The sequence below is a fragment of the Papaver somniferum genome, unplaced genomic scaffold (assembly GCF_003573695.1).
Source record: "Papaver somniferum cultivar HN1 unplaced genomic scaffold, ASM357369v1 unplaced-scaffold_24, whole genome shotgun sequence".
Classification (NCBI taxonomy): Eukaryota; Viridiplantae; Streptophyta; class Magnoliopsida; order Ranunculales; family Papaveraceae; genus Papaver; species Papaver somniferum.
The window spans coordinates 6,067,186-6,089,709 of record NW_020634374.1 but is presented as its reverse complement, the minus strand read 5'-3'; the positions used below and the strand labels follow the sequence as shown (position 1 = coordinate 6,089,709).

The 22,524-nt window shown below is 37.3% G+C and overlaps 4 protein-coding genes and 1 pseudogene across 6 annotated transcripts; 4 read left to right on the top strand and 1 right to left on the bottom strand.

Annotated features, from left to right (window-relative positions):
• Nucleotides 1-1,609: 1,609 nt before the first annotated feature.
• LOC113340925 (DNA-directed RNA polymerase III subunit RPC6-like) lies at nucleotides 1,610-11,031 on the top strand. 2 transcript variants are annotated; one of them, XM_026585975.1, is made up of 3 exons: nucleotides 1,610-1,797; nucleotides 3,293-4,731; nucleotides 10,130-11,031. In XM_026585975.1, the coding sequence occupies exon 2, from the start codon at nucleotides 3,295-3,297 to the stop codon at nucleotides 3,997-3,999; it is 705 nt and encodes a 234-aa protein (XP_026441760.1). In that variant the 5' UTR covers nucleotides 1,610-1,797; nucleotides 3,293-3,294; the 3' UTR covers nucleotides 4,000-4,731; nucleotides 10,130-11,031. The 2 variants fall into 2 exon arrangements, with proteins under 2 accessions (XP_026441760.1, XP_026441759.1); XM_026585974.1 differs by lacking the exon at nucleotides 1,610-1,797 and having other exon boundaries at nucleotides 4,330-4,731.
• Nucleotides 11,032-12,248: 1,217 nt separating this feature from the next.
• LOC113340924 (peroxidase 25-like) lies at nucleotides 12,249-13,921 on the top strand. Its single transcript, XM_026585973.1, has 4 exons — nucleotides 12,249-12,545; nucleotides 12,637-12,816; nucleotides 12,934-13,096; nucleotides 13,195-13,921. The coding sequence occupies exons 1-4, from the start codon at nucleotides 12,336-12,338 to the stop codon at nucleotides 13,614-13,616; spliced, it is 975 nt and encodes a 324-aa protein (XP_026441758.1). The 5' UTR covers nucleotides 12,249-12,335; the 3' UTR covers nucleotides 13,617-13,921.
• A 1,016-nt stretch (nucleotides 13,922-14,937) lies between these two features.
• On the top strand, nucleotides 14,938-18,180 carry LOC113340893 (annotated as a pseudogene).
• Nucleotides 18,181-18,632: 452 nt separating this feature from the next.
• LOC113340966 (F-box/kelch-repeat protein At3g06240-like) lies at nucleotides 18,633-19,479 on the bottom strand. The gene is made up of 2 exons (XM_026586010.1): nucleotides 19,442-19,479; nucleotides 18,633-19,356 (listed from the first exon to the last, which is right to left on the bottom strand). The coding sequence occupies exons 1-2, from the start codon at nucleotides 19,477-19,479 to the stop codon at nucleotides 18,633-18,635; spliced, it is 762 nt and encodes a 253-aa protein (XP_026441795.1).
• An 899-nt stretch (nucleotides 19,480-20,378) lies between these two features.
• On the top strand, nucleotides 20,379-22,155 carry LOC113341090. Of its 2 annotated transcripts, XM_026586116.1 has the most exons (4): nucleotides 20,379-20,392; nucleotides 20,480-21,343; nucleotides 21,441-21,534; nucleotides 21,640-22,155. In XM_026586116.1, the coding sequence occupies exons 2-4, from the start codon at nucleotides 20,516-20,518 to the stop codon at nucleotides 21,708-21,710; spliced, it is 993 nt and encodes a 330-aa protein (XP_026441901.1). In that variant the 5' UTR covers nucleotides 20,379-20,392; nucleotides 20,480-20,515; the 3' UTR covers nucleotides 21,711-22,155. The 2 variants fall into 2 exon arrangements, with proteins under 2 accessions (XP_026441901.1, XP_026441900.1); XM_026586115.1 differs by having other exon boundaries at nucleotides 21,441-22,155.
• The last annotated feature ends 369 nt before the right edge of the window (nucleotides 22,156-22,524 follow it).

Here is a 22,524-nt window from a genome sequence, read left to right as displayed (position 1 = left end):
GGATCTCTTTACTCTTGTTCCGGTTTTTCTGCTTTACCATTTCCCCTTTCCATCATCCCTCTCTTTCTCCTCCCGTTGTAGCTTGTTCGGTTGGTTTCGGGTAAAGAAGTAAGTCGATTCTGCTACATGACCAGCTGCGTAACAGCTACAGCTTTGCATACGTGGAGAGTACATGTAGGTGAGAGGTAAACTTTTTAAGTTTTCATGTAATCGAACTAAAAGAAGAAGAAAGAAGACTAGCAAGGTGAACTGGATAGATATAAGATATTGAATCCACCCTGCAAACATCACATACATGTTTTAAAGTGGATCATTGATCTCTATGAAACGTCTAAGGTCCTTAATTTCCAAACTATTTAGTATTTAAATCATAGAAATGGTTTGGTTATTTGAGAACTTGCTAACGTAATTCAGTTACAGGTTGACGAAGCTTCTGAAACTTTATCTATTGATTCAACTTTAATATCGAACCAAACCAAACCAGCAAGATCGATAATCAGAGAAGCTTTAGTTCAAAAGATAAATTTTTAATGACGAGATAATTAGTATAAATAAGAGGATGAATAAGGAAAATCTATTCAAAAGAACCAAATCAACAATAGTATATAGCCATATAGGAATAAGGTGCCGGTAACTTCAGTTCCCAGGGTGAGGAAAATGCGAACTTCAATTTTCGTTTCTATTTGATTGTTTGTCATATTATACAGGCTGGAGTAGCCACATCATCAATCATGGATTTTAAAAGACAAATTAGCCCTCCACGTCCGATATGCGGTCAACTAGCCGTTAGATTAAGCTGGTAATATAGCATTTTCGTAAGTAAAAAGAAAAAAGATCAAACTTTTCAGATTAAGACGGAAGGGCCGATTCCAGTCTGTGAATTGTATCTACCCGCTTGGGCTGCCTGAGTAAGTAAAACCCATCTCCTTGGAATTAAAGGTTCAATACTGGAGGTTAATTTCGATTGAGAGTTGTTTTTCCCTCCAAAACACCACTTGTAGTTATTTAAACGACACTTTTATTCGCAGGGAACATCATCTCCAATGACACACCCTTGTCCTATGTATATGAAAGGATAAAGTATACATCATTTGCTGATTTGTGTTGAGAATTTCCTTAGATACATGACGTTCAAGAAAATCATCTCCAATTGATATGGAGTCTAGTTTTATATGGGAATCTAGTTGGGACAATTTTATTGGCTACCAACATATTCTTTTAATTTGAAAAATATATTTTGGGAACAAATAACTAATTTTACCTTTTAAAATCTGGAAAGATATCTTCACATCCTTTAGGTGATCGTCTGAAACCAAAAATTCTGTTAGAGGATGTTAATCTAAATACCTGCTAAATCATCTTCACGATATCTCTTCACATTCCAATTGGAGATGATTTATAGGAAAAAATAGCACAAGCCATAAAAAAAGGAGCGTAACATCTCCCGTTGGAGATGCTCTTATCTGTATTCTCCGATGCAAAGTCTTCTTTCTCATCTGAATTAACAACCGTTGGATAGATAGAGATGGACGGTTAAGAAATTTTGTTCAAACCTTTAGTCAAATCTATGCGTCCCGTGATCCCAAATCCAAACACTCTCTTTAAACAATCGGACCCTTTTAGCCAAACGCTCGACAGAAAGACCAGAGTCCGTCCAGACAACAACATGCGATACCTATTTTTACTGTCAAAACCCCCAACTTCTTCTTCTTCTTCTCAGCGGCTTTCAGTTCTTTTCTAGACTTCCAAAATTCCAAAAGCTCTTCCATCTTTCCGGTGATACGAAAGATTCCAAAGGTATGATTTTTTTTTCTTATTACAATTTCTTAGACATGGTTAGGGTTTTCGTTAGATATATTAAGAATTGATTTTGTTTTGATTGTGTTTGATGAAACTCCTGAATGAGAACTTTTTGTGCCACTCCTTGATTTTCACCTACATGAGTAGTCGTAATAAATTATAATCAAATACCCAAATTGCCATGATCAAGTTAGCAGCTAACGAAGATAACCTTGCTTGGAAATCTCTTTATCACATATATGGTCCCTATATAAATTGCAAACCATGGTAACATATTTCATGTTTGTGATTAAATGAAACTGTAATTTTTGTTATTGCTGTTGTTTCTAAGCTGGGCAAAGATTGTAAACCCTAATTACAACCATTTTGGTACTTCAGATTTTGGGTTGTTTTGCTATTTGTTTCTTTTGATGTTATCTTGTTCCATTAGAATACAATTAGCCGCCGCTGCTTGGTACGCCATTTGCAAATTATTGTGGTCATAAATCCGTTTGCCCCGAAGTCGAAGTGATGTCAAAACTTTGAAAATTCTGTTCTCCTTGTTTTTTCTTCCCGAGTTCTTTATCTAGCCATCTACGTTACTCTTATTATAAACTATTTAGGTTTTCATTATCCTTTATAATCTGATTAACTCGAGGATTTGTCTCTCCGAATGGTATACGAGGGTTAAACGAATCTCTCAAACGTGATTGATTTATAGTAGAAACTAGAAGCAAAAAGTAATTTTGGATTTTGACATTATTATTGCAGAAGAAAAAGATGGGTTAATTTCAAAAAGATAGTAATTCGGATCATTCAGCTTCAATTGGTTCTTATTAAAGAAATTATAAGTGAACTTTTCTCTTTTAGATTTTCTGATTATATTGTATGTCTGGTTCACACAAAAGTACACGAGGTTCACATATTAAAATGTGTAAAATTGGGAACTCACTACATTGCTAAAAATTCAGTCGTTTGTGTTGTTTTAGTAAGTTTTCATTGGTCAACGTGTATGAAATCAAAGTTAGCTTCAGATATATCTCAACATACGTGTTTCATAGTTCATACTCTTGAATTAAGACCTTAAGGTTCATATTTGGGCATTCCAACAAATTGAATTTGGAGTTCGTGGTCGTAATCTGGAGGCAGATTAAGTAGTATATCTTCTAGAAATAATTGATCCCCCATATAAGTGATAATTTGGTACTTCTGCTTCTTTTTTGTTTGATTGGTGACTTGGGAATGAGGCTGTGTTCAGAGTCAGCAAGATTTTCCTTTAGATACTTCCCTTATCACTTTTATGTGTTTGGTGTTAATTGTAGCTGCAAGGTTTGCAGACTTTAAACATGAACTGCATACCAAGCAGGATTTTAGTTGAAGTCAGATTTTTTTTTTATTTGCATTACCAAAAGAAACATCATTCATTTGCAGTTTTTTGCTGTATTTATAAGAAACACTTTTTAATTGCGTGCTGTAACAAATAATAATTATTAGGACGTGTTTCTTTTAACAGAAATGGGCCGAGTAGCAGAAAGTTCACCGGCTCTCAAAAGAAAACGAGCTGATACTCCGAAGCTCAGTGAGGCTGAGCGCACAATCTATGACCTTATCATAAGTACAGAAGATATGGGAATATGGACGAGGGAAATAAAGTTTAAAATCAAAGTAATTCCTGACACCGTTGTTAACAAGTCTATCAAATCTCTCAAGGAGAAATTACTGATAAAAGAGGTTGTTAGCATTCAGAACAAAGGAAAAAAAATGTTAATGGGTTCTGACTTCCAACCCTCGGTTGAACTCACTGGTGGTGACTGGTATTCGGAAGGGAGATTAGATACAGCGCTTATTGAGTTGGCACAAGAACGGTGTTTGCAGTTTCTCTCTAGATCGAAGGTTGCAACAGTTGCGGAGATTGCTGAAGCTCTCAACAATATGCCAGTATTTACTGTTAAGTTTACTGGTAGGCAAATTGAAGAACTTGTGCAGAGTTTGGTTTTGGACAAGAAGATTATGCAGGAAATAAGTACTGGTAAAGGGGACTTTGCCAAAATTTCGCCGGACGAACAATGCTACCGATGTACAAATAGAAGAGGGCTTCCAAAAACAGGGGCCTTGGCTTCAATTCCATGTGGAGTTTGTCCTCGTATGAATGAGTGCACACCTGATGGAATCATCTCTCCCACCACTTGTGTTTACTTCAAGAAATGGTTGGACTTTTAGTGTTTTCTAATTTTTATGATTTGACAAAACCCCATTGTGTAGTAATAACATAGGATATGAGTAGCAATGTAAAGTAGTAGTAACTTTTTAGACTTTACATCCTATCTCAGATTTTTGTCATAAAAACATGATTATTTTAAGTTCCTATACAGTACATTGAACTCTGCAGTTAAGATGAGAAATCCCATTAACCTTTCTACATCAATGCAGTATATGCATGCCCTTTCCTTTTAAAGATACTGCTAATAACTCCGGTTTAGATCATCTCTTGTTCAACAAAGATGTTGATCTCGCGGCTATCTTATATCTCGAAATTTGATTAGATCTGTCCTAGAAAACTCAGTGCTCGGGCTTCTCGTCCACCTCATTTCAGACATATTGGACCTCTTCCTTGGGATTTCGACATCCACTGATATATTCCCTAGCCTCTCTATTTTGGTTTTCATGCAGCATATGGGACTGGTACATATTCAAGCAGTCGCCAAATAGTTTTACAGCATCATCACTTAAATATTTTTTTTAAGTGGTGCATCCAAACACCACTTAACTAAAACAAACCCTTCTTAGCCGGCGCCCGATAGAAACACCAGACAACATTCGAAACCCATTTTTACTGTCTCCTCTAGAAACAAAACCCCCCAAACTTCTTCCTCCTCCCGCATCTTTCACTTCACTAGACTTCCAAAGGCGCTTCATTTTCTCTTCTGATCGGTGATACGAAGGATTCTAAAGGTATGATTCTGTTTTCTTATTACAATTTCTTAGACATGGTTAGGGTTTTCACAGTCAGGTTAGATATGTTTTAAGAATTGTTTTTTTTTTTTTGGTTTTGATTGTGTTTGATGGAATTCCTGAATGAGAACTTTTTGTGCCACTGGTTGATTTTCACCTACCTGAACTGTTGTATCAAATTATAATCAATAATACACATAGCCATGATCAAATTAGCAACTAACAAATACCAATAACATAACTTTGAAATTCCTTATGTCACATATCAGTAGGACTGGATACAAGTTGCAAATCATGGTTGTTGGAGTTTAAACTAAACTCAAACTACATTGGCTGACAGGGGTCGTAGGATTTGATCTTGGGTTAATGCCCACCTATTACTGTTTTCCGAGTATGTTTTCTATTAGTCCTAGTCTTTAGGAGAGTACCAGTCATGGTTGTAATGCCATCGTGCAGCGTTTAGTGGAGTCTGCCTATATAAAGGCATCGTTTACATTAATGAAAATTGTCAAGTAAGTTTACACAATGTAGTCTCTCTGTGTTTTCATTGTTCGATCCTCTCTGCTCTCTCTCTCTATGCCAGATCCTACATTTGGTATCAGAGCTAGGGTAGAGGGAGAGAGGTTATAGTGAAAGAGAGGATAAAAAAAATAGTGAGAGTTGTATATGGTAATTGGTTTAAATCAGACATTGCTGGTTTGATTCGGAGTTTTGCTAATCTTAGCATCAAGAGCTGATGGTGATATGCTAGTGAAGTATTCCGGCAGAGTTGGAGGTTTGGAGTGGTGCCGAAAAGGCATTCGATGAAAAGCCCGACAGAAACAAGGGTTTTTTTTTCCCCCTTTCAGAATTGCTTACAACTGTGTGAAGGTATTCCTATGAGTAAAGTAGGATTGCTTTGATGTGGTTTCGTAATTTCTCTGACAAGCATGGTATGAGCCGGAGCTCTAGCTTGTGACAAAGAGATTTTGTGATATATACATACATGTATATCACAGGAAGGCCAAGGTTAAAGGTCTGTCTGTTGGGGCTTTAGACTCTGTGAAAGAAACCAAACTCGTTGCAGTTGTGGGGTAAGAAAAAAATGAATTGGTTGCATTTTTTATTTATTCTATTCTAATATTTAGGGTTAATGAATTGGTTGCACCAAAAGTTGTGGATGTCTTGTTGATCAGTAGTTAGAGTTTGATCACTACTTGGTTGATTCGAGTCACTAAATTGATCCACAGTAGTCTCTATAACAGTCTAGCCGGAATGATCTCAGTGATGGATATTTCCACCTCCATCAGAATGCTAGGTTAGTTACTGAGAAGGCTTATTTTCATGGTTCTTAATTCTGCGTAGTATTAATTTATCATGGGATTTACACAAGGTGAATGCATTGTCTTGTATATGTAACATCATGAGGTATTATGATGGTTCTCAGTAAAGGTATTGGTTACAGTAGCTATTTCTTCAAGGTTATTTACTGTCCAGTATGCCTGCAAAGTGAAGGTAGAGATAGAGATTTGTTTGCTTCATTTGGTTTTTCTAGTTACTATTTCCTGTTGGAGGAAAGTTTCATAGAAGTTGTTTAGATTTCTCCATTCTTCTTGTTAAAATTCGTTGTTTTTCGTTGGAGTTCTTTTTTTGGGTTTAGAAGTGGGAAAGCCAAATCAATATTCTGGGAGGTCTGATTACTTATTATAACCACTGGATTGTGGTTATACATGTGGTGTTAAAAATGATTGGGTGTGGTACAGTACCATTGGTACAGTGATGTTTCACAGTGTTTGCAAGGTCTCCTTCACATAGCGGTGATGTTCCCAAGCCGAAACTGTATGATATCTGGTGGCCCAAATTTTTTGTGTAGCATGGTTTTATACATGGCTGTTAATGGTTTAGTTCCTTGATGGTTTTACATCAAGTTCTGAAGTAATGTTTCTGCGCTGTTCAAACTCCAATGAAGAGTTGGATGTGGGGTCTTAACTTCATCAGTTAAATATTCAGATGTGAAGATCATTTGATGATCAGAACTGTGTTAGCATTGATCCAGGAGTAGTGGTCAAGTGAATTTGTTAACTTAGGTGTGCAAGTTGTGTATGCCGTTTTACTAGTACCCGAAGTCACGAAAGTGGAGAAGTTCGGTATTGGTGGGTTTTCATGTGGGTAATTAATTTTATCCCTTCTTTCTTGTTCATGATAGATGGATTTATTGCAAACCTAGTAGTGGTTAGATGCGGCAGTGTAGATCCAGTTGTGTTCAAGTATGACTTACAAGAGTTTTGTGAGTCGTTGGTGAAAGACGAGGTGTTGAAGCTTATTTAGGAAACTGTTAGGGATCTATAAATAGGTTCGGCTTGTGTGGCGCATACAGTTTGATCAGCAGTATCAGTATGTTTCTCGGGTAGAGAGTTAGAAGGGTAGGAGTAACAGTGAAGTAAGTTCAACCAGGTATTTCGTCGTTAATCGAGGTGTTGACATTGGCTTAGGATACTATTCAGAGTCTATGGAGATAGATTCGGTTTCTATGGGACATACAGTTTGATCCGCAGTATCAGTATGTCTTTCAGGTGGAGTTTAAAGATCAGTTGAAGCCAGGAGTAATAGTAAAGCAATATCAACCAGATGCTCGAAGTGTTGCAGTTAAGCAATTTAATAGGTTAAGTATGTTCAAGATACGGGACACTGGAAAAATGGTTTGTTTGCAGTTTGAGTTTAAGGGAGGATGTTGGAGTTTTAACTAAACTCAAACTACATTGGCTGACAGGGGTCGTAGGACTTGATCTTGGGTTAATGGTGTGCAGGTGCTGCACCCACCTATTGCTGTTTATAGAGTATGTTTTAGTAGGTAACTATAAGTCCTAGTCTTTAGGAGAGTACCAGTCATGGTTGTAATGCCTATTATCTAGGAGTCAGTTGTGCCATCGTGTAGCGATTAGTGGAGTTTCAGTAGAACAAATCTTGTATATTGCAGCCTATTTAAAGGCACTGTTTACATTAATGAAAATTGTCAAGTAAGTTTACACAATGTAGTCTCTCTGTGTTTTCATTGTTCGATCCTCTCTGCCCTCTCTCTATGCCAGATCCTACAATGGTAACATTGTAAACTACGGACTCCTATTTTGGTACTGGACCTTTTGGGTTATTTAGAATTCTGCTTCCAGTCCTTTTACCCTGGTTCCTGTTATAGTACGAACAAAATGTTCAATTGGAAGAGTCAAAACATCGTCAACCACCACTCATGGAGAAAGATGGAGAAAGAAATTCACAGCATTTCAGAACTGTTATTGTGTCTTTCCAGGGAGATAGAACTTCAAATGTGACAAAAGCTTCTGTTTTTGAGATTAAGTTTCCTTAGTCGTACTTTTCAGATGCACATTTTAATGGAGCTAGATTTGTCGGAGTTAATTCTAGAGGGAGACCATGACAAAACTTTAGAACAGTCTAGAACGATGTCTGATCCACCAGGGATATCAAGCTTTAGGTCATAGCTGAAATTCACAGGATTTCAGAACTGTTATTGTATCTTTCCAGGGAGATAGAACTTCAAATGTGACAAATGCTTCTGTTTTTGAGATTAAGTATACTTCGTCATACTTTTCAGATGCACATCTTAATGGAGCTAGATTTGTCGGAGTTAGTTCTAGAGGGAGACCATAACAAAACCTTAGAACAGTCTCGAACGTATCTGATCCACCAGGGAAATATCAAGCTTTAGGTCAGAGCTGAAATTCACAGGATTTTGGAACTGTTATTGTGTCTTTCCAGGGAGATAGAACTACAATTGTGACAAGCTTCTGATTTTGAGATTAAGTTTCCTTTGTCGTACTTTTCAGATGCACATCTTGATGGAGCTAGATTTGTCGGAGTTAGTTCTAGAGGGAGACCATAACAAAACTTTGGAACAGTCTCGAACGTATCTGATCCACCAGGGAAGTTATCAAGCTTTAGATCATAGCTGAAATCTGAGTCTGGAGTCTGAATGTTGATCTGACTCAAGTACTCACATTGGGATATCAGGGTATACTGCACACTAAACAATACTGAATGACTTAATATTTTCCTAACAACTATGAATTCAATGACAGCTTGATGTAACTGTTGTGAACTTTTCTGTATAGTTTCATTCTCTGGTTAAACACCATGGTTAAACTATCAATTTTGTGTCTAAATAACATTTATGATTCATCATAGTGTATCAAATAAATCGTTCATAGTGGATGTAGAACATTGAATAGCCAGTTAGGTTCAGCTAAGCATCCAGCGGCTGCATACTTTCGGTCTATGTGATAGTCAGGGTTAAATATGCTGATATTGCAGTTAAAATGGTCATAATTAAATCTACTTCCAGAACCAACAATACCTTGTGCACATAAAAGCTGATCTGGTCCACTTGTATGATTAGATTTGTAGGGAGATGAGAATCAGGAAACCTGCATAAACCCATAAAAAGGTTTATAGTAACTACCCAAACCCAGCTCAAATGTGCATAAATTTTATCCGTACTTGCCAAAACTGATCCTTCTTTATGACATTAGAATACACTTAGGCCCTGTTGCTTGATATGACATTTGCAGATGATTGTGGCCATGCATCCATCCGTTTGCCTCTAAATGATGGCAAAAGTTTATAAGTTCTATTTGCATTGATCTTTTCTCTAGCCATCTACGTTACTCTTATGAACTGTTTATGGTTCTTATGAAAGAAACTATAAGTGAACTTTTATCTTTTAAATTTTCTGATTAGAATGTGCGTCTGGTATTAAGGTGTCGGGTTGTCTACTTGAGTTGCCATTTTTTGCACAAAACTACCATTATGGTTGGCATATTAAAATGTGAAAAATTGGGAATTCATGACATGGCTAAAAATTCAGTCATTGTTGTTTTAGTAAGTAAGTTTTACATATATACAACGTGTATGAAATCTAAGTTATCTCAACATACATGTGGTTCGTAGTTCATACTCGTGTATTTGCAGAATTAAGAACTTGAAGTTTATATTTTGGGAATTTCATCAAATTGAATGTAGAGTTCGTGGTCGTAATCTGGAGGCAGAATAACTAGATATCTTCTAGAAATAATTGATCCCCATATAAGTGATAATTTGGTACTTCTGTTTCTTTTTTGTCTGATTGGTTATTCTGGAATGAGGCTGTGTTCAGAGTCAGCAAGATTTTCCTTTAGATACTTCCCTTATCACTTCCATGTAGTTGGTGTTAAATTGTAACTGCGAGGTTTGCAGAATTCAAACATGAACTGCATACCAAGCAGGATTATAGTTGAAGTGAGAAATTTTTATATTTGCATTACTAAATGAAATATCATTCATTTGCAGTTTTTTGCTGTATTTATAAAAATCACTTTTTAATTGCGTGCTGTAACAAATAATAATTATTAGGACGTGTTTCTTTTAACAGAAATGGGACGAGTAGCAGAAAGTTCACTGTCTCTCAAAAGAAAACGAGCTGATACTCCGAAGCTCAGTGAGGCTGAGCGCACAATCTATGACCTTATCATAAGTACCGAAGATACGGGAATATGGACGAGGGACATAAAGTATAAAATCAAAGTAATTCCTGACACCGTTGTTAACAAGTCTATCAAATCTCTCAAGGACAAACAACTGATAAAAGAGGTTGTTAACATACAGAACAAAGGAAAAAAAATGTTAATGGGTTCTGACTTCGAACCCTCGGATGACCTCACGGGTGGTGCATGGTATGGTAAGGATGGGAAACTAGAGACAGAACTCATTGAGGAGGGAAAAGCTGTGTGTTTGCTGTATATCTCTAGAATGAAGATTGCAACAGTTGGGGAGATTACTGAAGCTGTCAACAACTCTGGAGTATTCAAGGAGGATGTTAAGTTTACTGGTAAGCAAATCGAGGATCTTTTGCAGGGTCTGATTTTGGACAAGAAGATTGTGGAGTCAAAAAGTACTGGTAAAGGGGTCTTCGCAAAAATTCCAATGGGAGAAGAATGCTACCAATGCTCAAATAAAAGAGCGCTTCCAAAAACAGGGGCGTTGGCTTCAATTCCATGTGGAGTTTGTCCTCGTCTGAACGAGTGCACACCTGATGGAATCATCTCTCCCACCACTTGTGTTTACTTCAAGAAATGGTTGGACTTTTAGTGAACTTTGCTAATTCTCGCTCAAAAAAGAAAGGCAATTTTGTTGTTGATTTTATCGATATTTAAAAACCTTTGCGTTGTTGTTAATGGTGAACTGTGTGTACCTAATTATGCTTCAAAAATCAGCACGAACCTATCATGTTTTTACTGTCTGCAGCTAATTGATTGAATTAAAATTTGTCCGTCAGGTCATAGAAATTGCCCAAACACATCGTGTCGACATCATGCATATTACTATGCAGGTTTTACTTGTTGGTAAAAATTCACAAGAAATAGAGACATCCTTTAATTTGAGTTACTTTTTACTTTTAAGTTGGTACCTAAACACAGGGTATATTAGTAGTACTATAGTAGTTTCCACTGATAGATCAAAATATAGTTGGTGGTGGATTAGTGGGACTAAATTAGGTTAGAAACGTTTTAAGTTCTTAATATAGTGTTTTTTGCTCATGCTCTCAGAAGTCACCAACTCTGCACTTGCTTGAACTTTAAGTAAAAACCAAAGATTTGGTGATTTTTTTTCTTCACAATTTCTTTATTCTTTCTCTTAGATATTTGGATATTAAAAACGTGATAAAAAGAAGTTCCTTCGCTGTTTGCACCTATGATCTCTTTTGGGGTGTCCAAGTGGAGCTCACGCGGGGTAGCTTTTCTGATTTTTCTTCTGTTCACACTTCACATTGCCATGACTCATAATCTAATCATCAGGCATCTTGCAAAAATGGCTAGGCAAAACAATGAGACAGAAGCCATTGGTATGGTCAATTTCCTTTGACCATAAGTGCACTTGAGGGTGCCAGAGTGCCAGTGTCGAAATCAGGATTATATGTACAAGGGGTACAGAAAAGAGAAGATGAAAATGTAAATTTATAAGTAAGGAGAAGTTTCCAAGTATAGCCGGAAAAAACTTGAAATCAGTTAAGAAGTGGGGGCAACCGACTGTATTTGGATCCGCCCTTAGACAAAGCTACTTAGCATAGACATGAGTACAATTTGACGCGTAGAAGCCAGTGGAACAAAAGAACATCAAAAAAGAAAAAAAATGAAAAAAGAAAAAACTAGTGGAGTAAAGGGAAAGATAAAAGAAAGGAATAAATGAAAGACACACTGGATACTTCCATTGTGGTTGCCATTATTCACAATTCGTGCAAAGTTCATTTCAAATACAAACACAAGTACTGATAATAAATATTTTAAAATTCAAAGTGAAATCCACCTCAAATTCATCAAAAAGAAAAGAAAAAAAAGAATATAATGATTTAAAAAAGCATAACTCATTGCACTCAAACATGAAAGTCAAAAAAATATGGCTTCACATCTCCACTCAACTCAGTATCCATATTGCAGTGGAGTCAAACCGAATTCATACTGAAAAACTCAAGTATAAATAACAGACAAAGTACAAGTGCTTATTACACTACAACACTACAACTGCTACTGAAAAGATAGAAAAAAAAAATAGTTCAAGCAAGAATTAATAAGGTTTTTTTCATGGCAATGGCATCCATTGTGGTGGTTTTATCTCTAATGATGGTGGGTTTGTTAGTACAAGCTCAAGGAGACTTGAAATCAGATTTTTACTCTACTAGTTGTCCGAAAGTTGAGTCAATAGTCAGGTCTAGTGTTGAAACTCATTTCAAGTCTGATCCTACCATTGCACCTGCTTTGCTTAGGTTGCATTTCCACGACTGCTTCGTTCAGGTATACATATAATCAACATTCGTGGGTTTCCCTTAATCGGTATCATGCATGAGCTTTCCTTAATTAATGTCTTTATTGATCCTTGTACCAGGGTTGTGATGGTTCAGTTCTGATAACTGGATCTTCCGCGGAAAGGAATGCGCTGCCAAACCTTGGGTTGAGAGGTTTTGAAGTGATTGAGGATGCGAAAAAACGACTCGAGAGTCAGTGTCCTGGTGTTGTGTCTTGTGCTGATATATTGGCCTTGGCAGCTCGTGATTCTGTTGACCTGGTCAGTAGTTACATGCATATGCACTTGCAAGTACATGAAGAGTATGGAAATCATCTTTTTAGCATACAATTTATTTTATTTTTTGGGATAACTAATTGATTGTTCAAAATTTTGTAGAGCGACGGCCCGACCTGGACAGTACCCATGGGAAGACGTGATGGCAGAGTTTCATCGTCGTCAGAAGCCTCAAATTTGCCTTCTCCGGCCGATGCCATTTCAGTTCAGAGGCAGAAATTTGCAGCTAAAGGTTTAGATGATCAAGATCTTGTCACTCTAGTTGGTAAGCAAATTTGCAATCTCATTCTTCTCTTTAGCTTTTTTTTTTTGCTATTTCGTAACATGGTGTAAATAAATATTAAATGCCAAAATTGTTTTCAGGAGCGCATACTATCGGGCAAACAGATTGCTTATTTTTCAGATACCGTCTATACAATTTTACAACAACAGGAAATTCAGACCCAACAATAAACCAAGCATTCACTTCTACACTCCAGACTCTATGCCCTGCTAATGGTGATGGTAATAAACGTGTTGCACTAGACAACGGTAGCCCAAGCAAATTCGATGTGAATTTCTTCAAAAATGTTCGAGATGGAAAGGGAGTTTTGGAATCGGATCAAAGACTTTGGGGTGATAATGCTACTCGTGCTATAGTTCAGAAGTATGCTGGTACTTTTAGGGGATTGCTGGGGATAAGATTCGACTTGGAGTTCCGAAAAGCCATGGTCAAAATGAGTAGTATCGAAGTGAAAACTGGAACTCAAGGAGAAATTAGAAAGCTCTGTTCCAAATTCAATTGATTCAGGAAAATATATAGCTAATATTATCGGGGTGCTGGGGAAATAAGTTACGTTACTCGGTGTGGAAGAACGGTTTGTGAAACTGTGATATATATAAAATATACGTATTTGTAGTGTCAGTTCTGCGAGTTCGCTGTTTTATTTCATGTCAGTTTGTATTTAAGTAACTACAGGTGTTGTATCTGTGCAAACGCACGAGATTATATTCAATATATGGGATCTTTGTATCATGCAGCCTTGTAACGCATATGAATTCGAAGCATGCATGTCACAACAATAATCTATGTATCGTCCACTTAGTTTTCCGTCGATTGTGCCCTTTATTTTCTTTTTTAGAACATGGATGGATTTCGAACTTTTGTTGCATTCATTACAACACTTATATGTTGGAAAATGGGTATTTTGAGGACGAAATCATAGAATAGAAAAGAATGTTGTATGACTGGAGCTTCGAGGCCTTGCGATGCTTTTCAATAATTATTTCAACCTTTCCAAATAATTGACGAGTACAAGCCCTAACAACGTTGTTGGATTCAAAGGTTGTACTCCCTTGACCCAACCAAGGACACACAATAATTGATTCTGAAGATGTTTAGAGAGAAAGAGATTTGATGTTGTTTCAAATGATATGAAAAGGAAAACAATCACCACTATTTATAGGGTATTTGCATCTTTTCAAGATGATTGTTCATCACCAACAGGTACTTCCAATCCGTATCAACGGTGGCCTTTGGGAAAGAACCCTTCAGTTGGAATTCAATCCATTTTAAATTCAAATCAAGTCCACCCATTTTATAAAAGAAACTGTCTAGTAAGAAGGTCCCACCTTTCATAACAGAAATTGTCCGATAAAAAAAAGGTCCGGCTATTTTATAAAACAAACAACTTGGTAACTTATTGATATTATTGAAAATATGTAACACTATATGCTCGAATATTTGTGGAGTCTTGCATTGATCTGAAATAGGGGTGGGTTTAGTGTGGGTCCCGCCCCCTTATATCACATCGGTACAACCGCGGGATTGGGTCCCCGGGTTGTAAATCATTTTCGGTTTATCATAGGTCTATTTTCTTTATGTATATGTAGTTATGTACTATGTAGAATTACTCCAAATGGAATTAATGAGTGAAAGGGTACAAATACCCACCTTTAGACTATATAATAATCTCCTTTGAGGAGTTAGCTGCATGATATCTGTCACAGATAGATGATGTCAGGGATGGCATCACTATTGATATCGACAACAAAATTAATTGTTATAGAAACCTTTGATTTTACGATAAAAAGGTGGAGTACCATCAATTCCATCTTCTGCGCATAGTTATCTTCTTGTCTGGGTACATAAATTTTTTGGGACCAACTCTGCTTGTGATAAGCTAGCTGGCCTTATTAAGGAGGGGCATATAATAGCAGCAAGAAGTGGATTAAGGAAGCAGCGGAAAAGAAATCAGGTATATACACATGCTACTTCTTGAATGATTCAATCTGTCCGTCAAGTTTCTAAAATGAAACATTCTCTCTTCTTTTTGTTCAAGGGGAATGCTTGAGATAAGAATTCAATCAATTTAGGAAAATATATACAATGATGTTATTTTGGCCGGTGCTCGGGAAATAACGTGCTCGCGAAGTTGTTGTGATTCTGACAGTTACTTGTTTTTATAATTAGCAGAAATGTATGTGAATTGAATGTGTTCATTTTGGTCCCAACAAGGCAGCTATCGTGGAGCCGGAGATGGTAATGCACCACTAATGGTACTAAGTACTAACATTGAATGGGTTTTAATTACGGTCCATATGAACGGATTTCTAATTTAATTGTGGCTCCATTTGGAACCACTTATTTTATAGATATTATGCTAAGGAATGAAACATGCATGAATAAAACGAAGAATGAAGAATTTATAAAGTTTGTGGTATCTTTTGGTGGGTCTATAAATAGTACAAGGGACATTTTGACTTTGGGTCCCATAAAATGGTATACCTTTGCATTTGGAGCCTAACTTTGTCCAGCTTTGAGTTTGGGTCCCGGTCAAAGATTGACTATTCTCGACCATCCAACAATCAGTTAAATATGAGATATTTTAACAAAAATAAAACGTTTTCGTTAGTCATTTCACTGTCTTGGATAACTTGGTAGAGTTAGTAAATAAATAAAAAGTAATATTTTCGTTAAAATAACCCATATTTAACTGATTGTTGGATGGTCAAGAATAGTCAACCTTTGACTGGGACCCAAACTCAAAGCTGGACAAAGTTAGGCTCCAAATGCAAAGGTATACCATTTTATGGGACCCAAAGTCAAAATATCCCATAGTACAATAATTTTATAAAGATTAAACAAAATCTCTATACCAAATACTTCGATGGAGGAACTTAAACACGAAAGCTCAATCTGTGATGAAGAACAACAACAACAAGAAGAAGAAATCCAACCAGCTTCGCCAACCGGACAATATTACAATAGTAAAGCTCTTTGTATAAGCATTGTTGCTGTTTTAGAATCTGAAGTTCCCGTTGATGATTCTTCAGCTTTACCTTTACTCAAGAGTGTTTTTCTCCCCATTCACCCACGTTTCTCCTCCATCATGGTTCGCTCTCACCCTCTCTCATATATATACGTGTTTGTGCATGTGTCTGTTAATTTTCTAGTAGTATGGTTACCTATTAATTAACTAATCAATGGTGAATTCATCAGGTCACAAATGAAAATGGCGGGAAGTACTGGAAGAAGGTTAACATTAAACTTGAAGATCACGTCAAAGTTCCAGTTATCCCGAACGACCTACCGTTAGAATCTCACGATGAATACTTTCAAGAATACTTAACCCAATTAGCTTTGGAACCGTTACCACAGTGCAGGCCATTATGGGAGATTCATATTTTCAAATATCCAACAACAAATGCAGCTGGGACAGTAGTTTTCAAACTTCATCATGCCTTAGGCGATGGATACTCACTCATGGGTGCATTGTTTAGTTGCTTGAAAAGAACAGACGACTCCTCTTCCATTAACTTTCCCGAAGATTAGGTCACCTGCAGGCTACATGAAGAGGAATAATAGTACTGTTGGTAGGCTTTTCTCGGTTTTCATGAATACTGTGAAAGATTTCACATGGAGTCTTGCGAAGAGTAGTGTTTGGGAGGATGATGTCACCCCTATTAGATCAGGTACTTCGGGCGCCGAGTTCAAACCTGTTTCAATCACTACTGTTACGTTCTCGCTCGATCGAATCAAGCAAATCAAAGCAAAACTCGGCGGGGTAAGTACGCTCAAGCTTATCGGTTCCGTTACATATGTTTTCGATGTATAATACGACTTTCTTCTTCCTCGCAGACAATTACTGATGTGATCGTCAGTATTGTATTTTATGGAACTAGACAATACATGAAAGCATCAAGCAAGGGTTCGGGGAATGCACGTTCAACGGCGTTAGTGTTATTCAACACTAGAGAAATAACTACTTATCAAACAGTTCAAGAGATGGCAAAACCAGATTCTAAAGCTCCATGGGGTAATAATTTTGGCTTTATACATGTGCCGATTCCTGAGATGATTAACGCAGAGACAGATGATCCAATAGAGTTTGTATTAGAAGCTACGAAAATATTTACAGAAAAGAAGAGCTCACTTGCCGTTTCTCTTACTGGGAGTTTACTAGAGATGATGAGAAGATTTAGAGATTCAGAGGCAAACTCTTAACTCTGAAAGTTATTTCGATTTACACCTTCATGCCACATTTACTGCAAAATAGTGCTTAAAAGTTATAACGCGTCTTTGTTTAGCATTGCAGGTAGTAGCTAGGTATATCCACGGTGTATCACGAAAGACGAGCATGGTGATTACGAATGTGATAGGTCCAGTGGAACGAGTTTCTTTGGCAGATTATCCAGTTAAAGGCCTTTACTTCATGGTGGTAAATGTTCCTCAGGTATATATCCTAATCGAAATCACATCTTACAGCTTGGTTTTTTATAAGCGAAAATTACAGTTTCTGACTATAGTTTTTGTTCGTATGCCATAAACATAATCGCAGAACCTTACTATAACTGCGGTGAGCTATATGGGAAAGCTGAGGATTGCTGTGGGAGCAGAGAAAGAGTTGATCAATCACAAATTATTCAACACGTGCATGGAAAACGCATTTGAGAAAATTTTCAACGATGCGATAAATATAACCTCCTCTTAGATTTTAATAAGCATCATGCAGGCATGAAAACAGCCAAAAAATTTCGTTACTTTTCATTGTGTTCATTTGCAAGTTGGCAGTTGGGGCTCAAATTCCCTTCCAGTCTTTTGCCTTCAGACAGTCGCTCCATATTACTTGTTTTTTCCTGTTCAGATGTCACTTGCATGGAGTAGTCATTTTCGCAAGCTAATCAGTTATCACCCCACTACTACTAAAGACAAAATATATGTGGTTTAGACAAGCAAAGGACTACATTATGTACGATCCATGAACCATCCAAGCTATTTTACTATGCACAATTAAGAGTGCACAGTTAATTTGTTGACACAAGTGTGCACATCATATTCATTCCTATGAACAAGATCCCAACAATAAATCTTTATTTCCTAGTACTTATATTTAGAACCATGAAATGAATCCATTGGGAGTATGCTTTCACATAGACATGTACTGTGAGATTAAGGTGCGATTTGACAAAACTAGCTAGAAAATAAGAAGACAGGCATGCACCACCAAATAGAGTAACCAACATATATTCTGCAAAATCCAACATAAGAAATAAAGAACAAATCAAATTTTGTTGGTAGCTGATCTTGTTAATAGACCCCAAGATCCTACACCTATCAAACAAAAACTTACTAATGCCTATTAACTACTAAATCCCATTTGTAATGCCAATTTTGATACCTGATAGCATAATACCCCATAAACGATGGTGTTTAGAAGTCTAATACCAAAGGAAAGCTGTCTTCCTAACAATGTATCTTGAGAGTATTTTATACCTTGTTGTTCAACTCTTAGGCATCATCAATATCTTCTTCTTCGTATTTATATGGTTCTACCATTAATTTTTCTTTTGGTGTTTACTCTTTTCTTCACATACGTACCAGAGTTGAGTGAAACTAGGCTTTCGACATAATTCTCTATTCCTTTAAGCATTTTCCCTAGACGTCTTGGCTCCCCAGAAATTGCATCAAATAAAACTAAATTACTGCCCGACATTAATAAAATCTCACCATTCTTGAAATCCCACATCGACCTCAAGTAATACATTTCTTTTATAATTCTGGAATGGGTAATGACACAACGTTTAGTCCATGATTCTCGAACTCCATAAGTCTGCATTACCCATATTTCTGAATGAACCCCAATTGCATTCACAACACTAAGACACCCTTCCAACACCCACACATTCCTAAGCAAATGGTTATTCTCCAAAGGTTCTTTTGGTAGTTGCAATTCTACAAATTTCTCGTTGCTGATATCTAAAGAGACTATAACTTTGGAATTGTCTCGAGTTCCAACTAACCAATGACAAGTTCCATTGACAAATACCCCATCCCCAGGGCCGACTTCAATGCTTTTCCATGAATTAGATCTTAACGTATAGACAGCCATCACAAGACGTTCATAGCTTATTAATACAAAAATGTAATCGTCAATCTTATAATCATAACCAAAAATAGGGACACCACCAGCCTGCTTATTTGGTGGAGCAGGTACTGTTTTATACTCTGCAGTAGCTGGGTTCCAAAGAACTAACTCACAAACACTATTATACCATAAGCAAACCAAACCGTTACAAGAACCCCTCAACCAAATTTCTTGAACAGAGTTGAACTTAAAACAGTTCGAACCTGAACGGTTGCTCCACTTCAACAGAATTATCATACATACTTTCTGTATGCGATGATGATATTAATGAACGATAACTCTTGGAGCAGATTGCCTAACCTTTCCTATTATCATAATATCCGAATATGAGACTAAAGTCGTTTTTCTGAATAGTGAGATTAAGGTGGGATTTAACAAAACTAGGATCGGATATTAATTGAAACCAAGTCTTGGAAACATACTTACATTTGAGTAAAGATTTCACTGGTAGCCTTAAAAAGATGTCATGGTAGAGCTCTTTTGGAAGCGTAGACATTGCTGGTTGCTCTCCTTCTGCTTTGAGAGACAAAATAACTAGGGTTTGCTTTTCCTCTCTTTTAGCTCAGAGAAATCGTATAAAAGCTAGCTATATATATGGCAAGTGTCGCCATTGGTAGAGAAATTTCATTCATCGGGTTTCTGGGTCAGTACCGTACGTTTCATGCATGAGTTATCCGAAAAACTGCTAACAAGAAATAGTTTGTGCCTAGCTTGTTGTTTACCTAGGTTAAGGGGTATCCGGCCGTATGAAGCATATAAAAAAGAGGAATATACTTATCCCCGGTATCTGTAGAGTCGTGCGTTAAAATAGCGTATCTCTCGCTTTATCATAAGTCTATTTTCTCAGTGTATGTACAATGTAGAATTACTCAAAATGGATGAGTAGAAGGGTACAAATACCCCCCACCTTTATACTTTAATCTCCTTTGAGGAGTTGGGTGCATGATATCTGTCAGAGAAATTTATAGAAACCTTTGATTTTACAGGAAAAAAAGTGGAGTACTATCAATTCCATCTTTGGCACATGGTTACACGTTCTTGTCCGGGTGCATGATTTTTTGGGCCTAGTCTGCCTGTGATAAGTTAGCTGGTCTTATTTAAGGAGTGGCACAGCAGCAAGGAATGAATGAAGGAAGCTGAGGAAAACAAATCAGGTATGGAAACCATGACGAAATTCATCATTTTCTTATTTATCTCCCAAAATTAGCGTTTTAATCTTACTAGTTTCTTGCTTGTTGTAGTCAGAATAATTTCTTAGGCACTGCTGATAGTAAAAAATGACGCGGCATTTCATGTCGCTGCTACTTTCGCTTGGTGTGTTACTCACACTTATTCTGCATGTTCAAGCTTCACAACTTGAGTTCAGAAAAGTGAACGAGGAAATATCCGCTGTCGTCTTGTCTCCTAAGTTTGTACTAGGACCAGGATCTGTGAATTTCAAATATTACTTTAATGTCGATTTTCCAAGAGGTCATATTGCTATTAAGGGTTTCAGCGCTGAAGTAGTTGACGAGTCTGGAAATTCTGTTCCTTTATATGAAACTTATCTTCACCACTGGGTAGCAGTGAGATACTATGCTCTCAAGGATGCAGAAATTCCCGAGGAAAATGATTCTGGCCAGCTTCCTCTCATTATCGTGAAAAACAGCGGTGTGTGTAATAATATCGGCCAGTACTTCGGACCTCCGTCAGAATCACGCAAAAACACGTTACATGTGCCAGATCCTTACGGGATAGAGGTTGGTAATCCTGCGGAGATCCCAGACGGGTACGAGGAGAGATGGTTACTTAATGTACACGCAATTGATACACGCGGTGTGGAGGATCGGCTAGGATGCACAGAGTGCAGGTGTAATCTGTTTAATGTTACAAAGGATGAGTACGGCCGACCACTGCCGCCGGGTTACGCTGGGGGTCTGCAGTGCTGCTATGATGAGACCACGTGCAGGTTAAGAGAAGGCTTCACAAGCAACAAGAGAGGGTTCTACCTGAGATATACTGTGAAGTGGGTGAACTGGGAAGAGAGCATTTTTCCTGTTAGGATTTACATTTTTGATATCACCTACACGGCGATCAAAGGGAACAATTCAGAAGCAGTCTGTAAGGTATGTATATGCGACTTTAACACGGTAACACAGTCGTCCTTGTTTATTAGACTAGCATTTGGGGTACGTTGATACAAAATTGCAATTCTCATAACAGGTAGAATATGAAATCGAGGCGTGTAATAGTACCGGTGTAGATAGAAATGTTATCTGCGTAGAAAACAAGAAGACAAGCGTGGTTCTCCCCAAAGGTGGTTATCTTATCTGTGGTGTTGCTCATCAGCATTTTGGTGGAATTGGTTCAGCTCTTTATGGAGATGTAAGAAAACTGAAAGTTTTAAACTCTTCGTTTATAGCCAAATGCCGGCCTATCATATGTAGGGGCGAAATATCGCACAAAGCTAAATTACAACCTCGCCCTGGTTAAGACGATCGTTAATACGAAGAAGAGAGAAATTAAGCGAAGACTAATTATGCGACAAAGAGAAAGAAGCACGAAGAACAACCGTACGACAGGCACAACACGATATCACTCGAGAAGAGCGCGAAGCAACAACGCGAAAGACAACGACATCTCCCCAAAGCCTGGCGAATACGACAGAATGAACAGAAATCAATCAGCAGAGATTTTGCACGTGAACCCGGTTGTCTTCTACCATGGTATTTTCCTATATAAGGATTCAGATAGTGAAGAGAGAGGCAAGTTGAAGAAGAATTCAGTCAAGCAACAGAGCTAAACCCTTCCTAGAAGAGAGAAAAGGAGTCATTAGAGTTTCACTTATTTCTTATCATTTCCATTGTTATGTGTTTGAATCTTTGTAATATTTGTAAGAACACCATACTTTCAATACAAGAGCTCATTTGAAGATCATATCTAACGTCAAGAGGTGTATAATATCATTAATGTTTAAGTTTATCCCCATGACTTAAGCTTCGTGTTCTTATAATTTCATTGTGTGTAGTTGTGGGATTTTCCGTAACTACATTTTGGCGCTAGAAAAAGGGAGCATTATCCTCACCTACTAGCTAGGAAACCACCAACTCTAAAAACAGTTTACCATTCTCAGCAGAGATATCACATCGAAATAACCTCATCATCATGAAGTCTCAACAGATACACCACAGTCTAGTTTGAAAAAGCACTAACTTGAGAATCACTGAAACATTTGGAGAGAAAGCTCTGATAAGCTAAAACAACAATCAAACCCCTGTCAAGTTTCTGAAAAAATCCTGCCTACCAG

What these genes read in the sequence shown, in the direction of transcription:
- LOC113340925 (XM_026585974.1), top strand. Translation starts at nt 10,132, where the DNA reads ATGGGACGAGTAGCAGAAAGTTCACTGTCTCTCAAAAGAAAACGAGCT.
- LOC113340924 (XM_026585973.1), top strand. Translation starts at nt 12,336, where the DNA reads ATGGCAATGGCATCCATTGTGGTGGTTTTATCTCTAATGATGGTGGGT. An exon ending in CTCGTGATTCTGTTGACCTG is followed by an intron (nt 12,817 to 12,933) that starts GTCAGTAGTTAC and finishes AAAATTTTGTAG; the next exon opens with AGCGACGGCCCGACCTGGAC. An exon ending in AGATCTTGTCACTCTAGTTG is followed by an intron (nt 13,097 to 13,194) that starts GTAAGCAAATTT and finishes AATTGTTTTCAG; the next exon opens with GAGCGCATACTATCGGGCAA.
- LOC113340966 (XM_026586010.1), bottom strand. Translation starts at nt 19,479, where the DNA reads ATGTATGATAATTCTGTTGAAGTGGAGCAACCGTTCAG. An exon ending in GAAGTGGAGCAACCGTTCAG is followed by an intron (nt 19,357 to 19,441) that starts GTTCGAACTGTT and finishes ATGGTATAATAG; the next exon opens with TGTTTGTGAGTTAGTTCTTT.
- LOC113341090 (XM_026586115.1), top strand. Translation starts at nt 20,516, where the DNA reads ATGACGCGGCATTTCATGTCGCTGCTACTTTCGCTTGGTGTGTTACTC. An exon ending in ATTCAGAAGCAGTCTGTAAG is followed by an intron (nt 21,344 to 21,440) that starts GTATGTATATGC and finishes TTCTCATAACAG; the next exon opens with GTAGAATATGAAATCGAGGC.